Source organism: Rhamphochromis sp. 'chilingali' (assembly GCF_963969265.1).
Source record: "Rhamphochromis sp. 'chilingali' genome assembly, chromosome: 8".
In the NCBI taxonomy this organism is placed as follows: Eukaryota; Metazoa; Chordata; class Actinopteri; order Cichliformes; family Cichlidae; genus Rhamphochromis; species Rhamphochromis sp. 'chilingali'.
Genome location: NC_137935.1, coordinates 29,241,833 through 29,252,289, shown reverse-complemented (window position 1 = coordinate 29,252,289; position 10,457 = coordinate 29,241,833). Strand labels below are relative to the sequence as shown.

The 10,457-nt window shown below is 40.0% G+C and overlaps 1 protein-coding gene across 1 annotated transcript; it reads right to left on the bottom strand.

Annotated features, from left to right (window-relative positions):
• Positions 1-2,743: 2,743 nt before the first annotated feature.
• LOC308401808 (tripartite motif-containing protein 16-like) lies at positions 2,744-4,940 on the bottom strand. The gene has a single exon (XM_080890241.1). The coding sequence runs from the start codon at positions 4,887-4,889 to the stop codon at positions 3,216-3,218; it is 1,674 nt and encodes a 557-aa protein (XP_080746367.1). The 5' UTR covers positions 4,890-4,940; the 3' UTR covers positions 2,744-3,215.
• Between the last annotated feature and the right edge of the window lie 5,517 nt (positions 4,941-10,457).

Sequence of the window (10,457 nt, the reverse complement as noted above, 5' to 3'; positions counted from 1 at the left end):
TCAGTTGCTTAGATAATGAGTTTTCCAGTTTTCTCCTATAGAATAATCTATTAGTCTTATATTCCAGTAGATCAAATGAAAACAAGGATTTAAACACTGTTTTAAGCCCCTGAATTTAATATATTGTTGATATATTTTCACAGTATAGTATGTGAAATGCATAGTTTACATCGTATCAAGCTTTCATCTCATCAGTTTGATTACTTTCAGATGGTATTCATTAAGACCACGGTAGCTGATGGTGTGGTGTTGACAGTTTTTATCTTTATTAGTGAGTTCAGACAGTTGTAAACATTTGATGTTTGATGTGGAGCTCTTATGTAATGATTACATTTTTAAGATGTAATTTTCAAGTGAAAAACATAATATTTATCTGTTGCATAGTTTACAGTGCGGTGTTTTATGCATTGAGTTATCATGTAGAGTTCTGTTTGTCATCTAGCACCATAATCGGGTTTTGTTTTTATTGCATCTTAGATTTTCCAGCTGCTGTGCCTGAGCAGCCACCCAGAGACCCTTTGCTGCAGTTAGTCTCCCTGCAGGAGGCGTCTGGCTGCTGGCTGCTTGATCCAGCTCTGGCTGCTGCACTGGGACAGACCAACGAGGAGGTGGAAAAGTCAAAGCCTGAAAAGGTGCACTGCTGTCAATTTAAATATTAACACAAAATGATGATGTGAGATAAAACAGATTTGATTCTATAATTTGAACAAAAACACATGATATAATTAAAAACACACCATAAAACAAATAAAATGAAGTCAAACTAAACGTAGGCCTGCCTCACAGCCTGAGAATAAACATCTGCATATCAGAAGCAAAAACACTGGTGGTAATCACACTCCTAACCTCCCACTGAGCTGCACCAGCGTCTGATATTATCCAGAAACCACACGGCAGCAGAAATTATTTTCCTCATCAGTTGTTGTAAAAACATGTCAGCACATTATTTTAGAGCATTTATGACATCACTGTTTGGGATTTCATCAGGAAGAGCATCCAGTGTAATAATCTGCCAAATCAAATATGCAGAGCTGCCCACCTTGGTGACCCCGTGTGACAAAGAAGTACACAAACATATGTAATATTACTGGTTGTAGAAAGTAAAATGTGTGTTCTGTCTGGTTTATTTGATTGATTTTGATTTGGGGAATTAGACCAGCAGTGAAGTGTGGGCCACCATTGTGGCTCTGATCTGGCTTCATGGTTTCAAGATGGATGCAAAGGACGAGTGGGAGCTTCTGGCTATGAAGGCTGCCTCGTGGCTCTGTGCTCACAATGGTACTAGCAATGATTGTAACAGATAAAATAACAGCTTTAAAAAACTGTTTCATTCTACAGCTTTCCTCCCACAATCATTATTTTAATATCTGTTTTGTGTTTTTAGCACCGTGTGTGTCAGAGTGTGTGGATGCTGGAAATGTCCTGCTGGGTTGCAGCATGAAGAAAGAAGCTCTGGGACTCTGAGGGTTTTCTTAAAGTAGCTTCATCTTCAGAGTGAACAGAAGCAGGTCTGCTTACTCCACACTGCCTTTGATACAGAGCTGTTTTATATCATCAGCCCCTTTTACATGTTTATTTGTTATGAAATGAAAATTGCTATATATTGTTGTTCTTAATTGGTACTTGAAATTTGTACCATATTTTGGTTATGTGCACAATTATCTGAATACTCCTAACACAGTAGAAGATTGGACCACTGCTGTGGCAGCTCATTCACAAAGTGTTTTAATTCCCTTTCTCTGCCACTAGATGGCGATTATGTTCATGCTTTTACTGATTTCACACAGAAACACCAAAACCAATCTAAGAAGTCTTTTCCCTTCCTGTTATAGTTCTGAAAATGGCTTCAATTCAGGACATTTTCAAGATGGTCCTCAGTAAATTGGAGTGAATAGAGCTAAACATTTAAAATAACTATTTACAGTGTTTACACCATCTTATAAACAAAAAGTCTATCTTGTTTATTTAAAAAAACAAAACGATTTTAAGGCCAAATTAAAATGAAAACATACAGAACGTCATTCTGTTTTTCCCACAGGAGTTACAATTTTATCCATAAAACACTTTCATTCTGGTAATCGACACTGATTGATCCTTGAACGTCTTAAGGCAGCACATAGTCTTCGTTCATGTTTGCTTACTTATGACTGTAGCTGGAGTTGAACTGTAGTCAAATGTAAAAAGAATGCCAACTGAAAAGCTGTGTTAGGTCTAATAAAGACTTGTCAATAGTTTAATTGACTTTACATTTCAGGGAGGTATGAATGGCAAAGTACTGAAGAAATGACAAAAGATATGTTTTTAAATACTACCAGTTTTGTATTTGTAAATCACAATTTCAAAGTCAGTACTTTAGTTGTTCTTTTTATAAACTTATGATGCAATTTCATCCCTCTTTTATTTTCCTCGATATATAACACTCTCATTTTCTTTTGAATGTTGCTGTTCTTGTTATCTTTGTATTAATTGTAATCATTTTTTATTTTGAAATCATAGCATATACCTGACCTTCTCCATACATGGGGAGCTACCTGCTGTGATCACTGTTTGTGAATAAAGGGGCAGCTGAAAGTAGCTTTTAGATCATTTGGTATTATTTCATTTTCATTGTTAAATCATGAAGTGACATCACATTTTTACGTGAAAAATTATATTAATTTAGACATACACACATATTTGTAACTATAAATGCAAGAAAAGTATATCCATATAATTGTCATTATAATCTCAAACAACTCCAGGATCCAAATTTTGGTTACATTTTAAAAGTTGAAGCCACATTAGGTTTACAATCATATATGAAAAGGAAAATTATTTTTTACATTTTAGAGTACTCATTATTTTACTTTTGTGAGTAAAATGATAAAACAATAAAATGCCTAATCATTCACTAACAGATGAATCTTTACAGCTCCAATGCATGTTTTGCACTTAGCCTAGGACAGCCACAGAGTTACACAGAATAAAACCACTAACCAGACTAAACTAGACAGATTAATGATTTAAAGTATGCTGAATATAAAAAGTAGCATAATTTAAACTCACATTAACTCATGTTAGCTATAATAACAAATTCTGATTTATATTTATATAAATATAAGTACAGTTGTAATCACTGCAAAATTATTCTCAGATCTGTCGCCCACTGAATGCTTCAGAAAAAGCCTCATTTAGAGGTATACATAATGATCAGGGATCAAAATGAACTTGTCCTTCTATTTGATTTGAATCAACTCTGCAGTGACTCCATCTACCCAAAGCCAAAGTCCAACCGAGAGAGGCTGAGTGAATGTGGTCTGGACTCTGTGGAGGAGGGTCATGGTTTCAGAGATGCTGTAGAATGACATAATGCCTGCACTGTGATCCAGGTAGACCCCTACTCTGAAGGACCGAGGACCTGAGAGCTTAGTTTGTACATTGTTGTGCCAAAATACATAACTGTTTGTGTCACAACATAATGCCCATGATTTGTCATTGAAACCAAATAAACATTCATATGACTTCCCTATTCTTCTGATATTCTTATATGCAACTGCTACACCGACTCCTCCCCCTCTCCATTCCACCTCCCAGTAGCAACGCCCAGTCAGACTCTCTCTACTCAGGACCTGCTCCCATCCACTGAATCTATCTGGATGATGAAAATAAGCCTGTTTTTGTTTCACCCTTGTTGCTTTTCTATTGCCCTCAGATAATAACACATGTGGAAATGCAGTGTTTGGATCCAGTGTGATTTCACTGGAGTATTTTAAGAATCCAGCCCTGGTCTTTGGCTCTGGTGGTGAGAGCAGAGCATCCTTTTCAGTGACTTTTAGTGAGGAATTTGTCCATTTCTCTCTCAGAAATTCCTGTAGTTTATCTCTGGCCTCTGAAAGAGCTGCTGTCACATCCTCAAAGTACCTCTGAGGACAGATGCTTATACTGGATGAGGGTGTAGAGTCAGTGAGTGTTGACAGTGAGGGGTAGGTGTGTAGAAACTGGTTGTGATCCTCAGTGTGTGAGAGCTGCTCCAGTTCTGCATCTTTCCTCTTTAGCTCAGCGATCTCTTTCTCCAGTTTTTCCAGAACCTCTTTGACTCGATTCACTTCAGTTTCCTGCTTGGATCTGATCTGCTGCTTCACATCAGAGCTTCTATTCTGAATGAGACTAATCAGTTCAGTGAACATCTTCTCACTGTCCACCACTGTTTTATCAGCAGAGCTAATGATGGCCTCCACCTGTTGCTGAAGCAGCTTGACATCTTTCTCTCTGTTCTGGATACTCTGCTGGATTTTTAGTCGTCTCACCTCGAGCTCTTTCTGTTTCTCTGTCCTTTCTGTTGCAGCCGGGACCGTTTCATGGCCTTTATGTTCATCCAGCAAGCAGAGATAGCAGACAGTCTGCTGATCAGTACGACAAAAAATCTTCATCACCTCATTATGGCGAAAACAGATGTTCTCTTGGAGCTTCTTGAATGGCCCAGCAAGTGTATGCTTACTTAGTTGGGCAACATCATGGTGAGGTTGTAGGTGTTTCCTGCAGTCAGAAACTAAACAGACCAGACAGGTTTTGCTGGCTTTTAGCTTCATTCCAGTACAGACATCACAGGACACGTCTTCAGGTCCAGCATAGCAGTGATCAGCCAGAATAGCCTGGGGTCTAGTTTTCTTCATGTCTTCCACCAGCTCTGCCAACAAGATGTTTTTCTCCAGGATAGGCCTTGGTGTGAAAGTCTTCCTGCACTGAGGGCAGGTGTGGATTTGCTTCCTGTCCTCATCATCAAAGTGGATTTTAATGCAGTTCAAGCAGTAGCTGTGTCCACAGGGAATAGTCACTGGAATTTGCAGTAGCTCCGAACAGATTGAACAAGAGAATTTCTCTGAATCCAACTGATTTAGTCTCTGTGCCATTTCTCCTCTCAACAGCAGTGAATCACCAGATATTGGGCAAAAGCAGCTCAACTCAACTCACAGCATTCTGTGAGCTGAGTCTGGAAGGGGAGGAGCCAGCACAAAAGCAACACTGAAACCTGTTTCTAAGAAAAGCTGCCAAACTATCAAAGATTCCAGGACAGGGAGCAGTCTGAGTCGACTTCCTTCTTTCTTTAGAACTCCTTTGGCATGTTAACCTGAAATAACCTTTTAATATATAAATTTTTGGTGTTCACCTGTGCATGTTTATGTTAATTTTTCTATTCCAAACAGCAAAAAAAAATGTGATCCAGTATTAGTCTGTGAAGGTTCTCAGTCATCCAGGTCATCGTAGTCTAAGGAGCTTGGAAAGAAAAGACTTTGCTTTCCAAGGCATGGCATTTCCTTCCTTTTTTACAACAGCTGTGTTTATTAAATTCATATTGATGAATCCAGTGACTTAAAGTTTATCCCGTCTTCACATTTCAGATAGTAGAAACGGCTGTAGAATATGGGTAAAGCCTTTCTTCAATCATGACTAATAACTGAAACTCCTCCAATAATTAGTGAAATGCTACACTACTAAGCAACAAATGAACCTGAATGCTTGTGGCTCAGGAGATGCACTCAAAACAGAGTATAGAAGTGTTATATAAGTACCAGTCCATTTAAGGTATATTGAATATGAAGAAATAGTATAGTTTAGCTCAGAATAAGTAAGAAAGGGGAAGTGACTTTGAATTTGGCGTGGTTGTTATTGCCAGATGGGCTCATCTGAATATTTTAGGAACTCTTCATCTACAAAATAGTGAAGAAGGCACTAATTCTCCCATTTATGAACTAACTACTTTCAGCTGCTCCCTTGTAACATGGCACCACCACAGTGTGATGCTCCACGTGTGTGATTTTGGCAGTTTCATATCAGAAGCCCTTCCTGCTGACAGTTGCTCTGATATGAGACTGATGACTCCATGAGATAATAATAATGGATTGGATTTATATAGCGCTTTTCAAGGCACCCAAAGCGCTTTACAATGCCACTATTCATTCACTCTCACATTCACACACTGTTGGAGGCAGCTACAGTTGTAGCCACAGCTGCCCTGGGGCAGACTGACAGAAGCGAGGCTGCTATATCGCTCCATCGGCCCCTCTGGCCAACACCAGTAGGGTAAAGTGGAATCGATAAGGGCACAACGACCAGGACAGAGAGCCCGGGGATCGAACCGGCGACCTTCCGGTTACAGGATACACTTCCCAAACCCCTGAGCCACGGTCGGAGCATCATGCCTCGTTAGCTGGGGGTCCTGGAGGACCCAGCCAGCACATCCCCGTGACCACTGACAGCTCTGGGGAGTCCGTTTAGCCACCGCCTGCAGTGTCACCTCCTGTGACTTCCACACTGTCGCCTGCAGCGTCTTGTCCTGCAGTTGCCATGCCACCAGCTCGTCCACATCTGGCTCAGCCTGCTCGACCTTGCCCACATCTGGTTCGGTGTCAGCAGCCACCTTCCAGGCCGCTGACTGGACTTCTTCGCCGGCGTGGTCAGCCTCCTCAACTGCTCCGTCGCCACCGCTGGTTCTGCGGTCGGCCTCCTGAAATGCTGTGCCATAGACTTTTGTGCCGTCAACCTCCGGGTCAGCCCCCTGAAGTGCTCAGTGATGAACTATTGAGCCGTAGGCCTGCAGGTCGGCCCCCAGATCAATGTGTTTGAACTCATGACACCTATTCTGTTTGGGACTGTTCTGTGCTCCTGTGCCCTCTGTGGACATTTTCTTTTGGACTTTGTTTTGGACTGGGTTGGTGACCCAGTGTCTTCAGTTTTGCATCATTATTGAATTTTTTGTCATCACTTTCCTTTTCTAGTCTTTTGATTTCTGTTCTGTGTTCTATGGCTGCTGTATCCCTAAGTCATGTCGGCGTCTGTTTTGTTTCCTGTTTTACTTTGACATAAGACACAGACTTTCAATGTATTTAGTTTTGCTTCCCTCGCTCTCGTCATGTCAGATTACTCCCAGCTGTGCTCCCCTTCTGTGTCTCATGCCCTCGTTATCCCAGTGTGTATTTAAGCCCTGTGTTTTTCTTGTTCTGTGTTGGGTTGTGGATAGGGATGGGTATCGAGAACCGGTTCACACTGTTTCAATTCCTTGGAATTGTTTGCCATTTTTGCAAACGATTCCCTTATCGATTCCAGTCGCCCCGAATGACGTCACCACGTTGCGGAGCGTCATTTACCTGGCAGGAAACACGGCGCGTAAGCGGCTCAAACGCTCAAAAGTTTGATTATACTTTACGAGAACGGATGACAACAGGGCAACTTGCAATACTTGCAAAGTAGTTTCATTTAAGGGAGGAAACACTACGAATATGCAAAAGCATTTGCTCACAAAACACGTGATGACCTTAAATGAATGTCATGTTTTTAATTCCGCTCCGGACTCGTGAATCTCAACCCAGCAGCAGCGGTAACGTTTGCACGTCCTCTCCCATTAATGCGGCAGGTAAATAATCAACTAACAGTGCATATTATGTTAGCGCAATCTGCCTTATTACAAAACCGGCCATTACTGTGCATTTAGGTGACCATGATGAGAGAGACAGACAGAGTCTGGCTCAGATGCTGGCAGTTCTCGCTGCAGTCTACCGGTAGCGCCTCCTTTCAGGCCAGGATAGACGAATGTCACCGAGCAGTGACTAAGTTTGTGGTCAAAGGCTTGCACCCATTTGCCACAGCAGATGCCCCCGATTTTCGGTAAGTGAATGTGTTTAATTGTAGGCAGGGACATTACTGGATATTCTTGTGTAATTGCTACTGAATAATTTATAATTTATATACTTTGTTATTGCTACAGAAGAATATTTATTTTATTATTTTACATTTACATTTTTTTTCCCTGGGGACCCTGTGACACCCATTGAAGAGCCGTAGGCTGGATCTCTTAAGATCTCACTGTTGGGTTTGTAAGGCCATGTTACTCCTAAATTTCTATCTTGTTAAAAGAGAAGATATAAAACAAAGTTCTAAGCTAATCGACCTTAGTGTTCTCCTTTTTTTAAAAAGAATCGATAAGAGAATCGATAAAGAATCGAATCGTTAAACAGAATCGAAAATGGAATCGGAATCGTGAAAATCTTATCAATACCCACCCCTAGTTGTTGACGTTCACGGCCTCCCTGTGCTGTGTTTGGAAATTATTCTTAGTTCTTGGTTCTGTTCCCGTGGGTTCTTTAGTTTTAGGTTCCAGTGTCCAGTCTAGTTTTGTGTTTATGATTTTGGTTGTGTTTCAGTAATGTTTATTTCTCTGATGAGTCATCCCAGTGAATAGACTGCACTTTAAGTTAACCTCTTGGTTATGAGTCCTGTGTGTGGGTCCTCCATCCTGCCTGCTCCACAGCACACTGCGACTGCTCCGTGACAAAAGATCTGCATTCGTAACAGAAACTACAACATACTCCTAAACAGGAACCAGGAAATAAATACATGTACCAGCAAAACTGGATTCCGTTTCTGAGAAAAGGAAGTGATTGTCAGAGGTTTGTAATTCTAATGAAGAGAGCAGTTTAAGCTGACTTTATAACTTGTTTGGGATCCTTTTCCCCTGTGGCATTAAAATTTTAAGGTTGTGGTTGTTAAATAACACACTGGTGTCATGAAAGGATATTTGTGATAAGCTCAGTTTGTTATAAATTTTACAGATGATAATGTCCTTTTCTTTTGTAAGTTACATTTAAATAAAACATTAAATAGCTGTGCTTTGCTCCTAGGAAGAAGCAAAGTAGTGGTAACTACAGAGGATAGCTACTCAAAAACTGTTCTCTTGCATATGCATGTTTTGTTATAGTTGCATATCACCCAGCACAGTGAATGCTTGTGCATCACCCAATTCACCTACACAATACCCTACACAATAATACACATAAACATACAGTGATATTTTTCAGTGTAAACCAACTGATATTTGTGGAAGTTATAATACTGAAGTTAGGGGATGATGTTATCAGTGCATGTGTAGTGGGTTAGATTTTGTAAATGTTCTGTTTCTGCATGGTGTCTGTGAACGCAGCATGAACATTCAACTTTCCCCTAGCTCTCCAATCAGAGGTTGGTTATAAGGTGCAGCTGTGGCCTACACCCTGAGATGAGTTTGATTTTTATTTGGGATTAATAGAAGCTTTAGTGTCTTACTGATTGATTAATTACTTAGGAACCTGCAGACATATCAGTATAAAATGTGCGGGGGCAGCTGCAAAGCCCATAACCAGTGCTTGATATCCATCATGGCCACCTCTTAGCTCAGGGCCTGCAAAACAAGCAGCTTCTCCCCACCAGTTTTAACTGGTTGTAAAACTCTGCCGGGGGGTTACTCTTTTGGGAAGACTAACTGAAGAAAACTGGTTCTGAACAAAAGTTGCGCATGATAATATTTAATCACTCCTTGCCTGCTTTATTAAATAATAATTGAAGGAAGAAGTGTAAATAATGTAAATACCACCATATTTATATCATAGTTCATAATATAGCATGTGTATTTCAGTAATAGCCTATTTATTTTAGTATAATTGTGTGCAGTTCTTAACAGTCCACACGAGTCCAGATTTCCAAGGACACAGATCACATGAGAGTTATCTGTGATACTCCTAACTATAAGTTAACTTCAGTTAACCAAGTCACAAAATTCTTTTATCATTAAAAACAAAAACACTCATATCTCCTGTTAATTATCGCAGTGTCAGCTGTTTAATTCACAGCAACTTCTGCAGCAAATATGGTAACCATGGACACTGAGCGGATGGATCGATGCAGGTCAGACTTTGGGAAGTATCCCTCATGTCTCTTTGAAACTAAAAAGAGGTCATTCATCAACTGTGCAGCTAGTTTTCCAGCACGGTTCTGCTGTAAAACTGCAAAACAAATGGAATGTGTTGATGATGACAATAGTGGGTCTGCCTGGGAGTTTTACTGATGAGCATCAGTAATAAAGTCATAGACAAAACTTTATTTACCATTTTCATGTTGGCTGCAAAATTTTTTTTACATATAAGATCTCATATGTAGTGTCTGTTAGACACAGACACTCCTTGCTCAGAATGGTCGTACCCATGAGAACAACAAATAAAATATTCTTTCAAACACTGTTTGATGCTGTAGTATGTTTTTATTTGATTTGTTCTCATAATAACTTTTCTATTTTAGCAAGATGTGTGTCTGAGTGTGTGGAAGCTGGAAATGTCCTGTTGGGCTGCAGAGTGAAGAAAGAAGCTCTGGGTCTCTGAGGATTTTCTTAATGTGCCTTCACCTCCAACAGAAGCAGATCTACTTACACCATACTGCCTTCAGTTCGGTGCTGAGTGTTATAAATGCTGTTTAATCAGTATTTCTTTAAATTTCTTTTGAACTATTTCTATGATCTGTAAGCCAACTATACAACCTTATTTGTGCTGATTAATGAAAGGTATGCACAGTAAATTACAGAATAACGTGGAAGAGTAAGCTCAATTATTTTGATTAAGATTTTTCAGCACTTCAGAGCTTTTGCAAAGTAAAAATGAAACTCACAGAAGGTATTC

What these genes read in the sequence shown, in the direction of transcription:
- LOC308401808 (XM_080890241.1), bottom strand. Translation starts at nt 4,889, where the DNA reads ATGGCACAGAGACTAAATCAGTTGGATTCAGAGAAATTCTCTTGTTCA.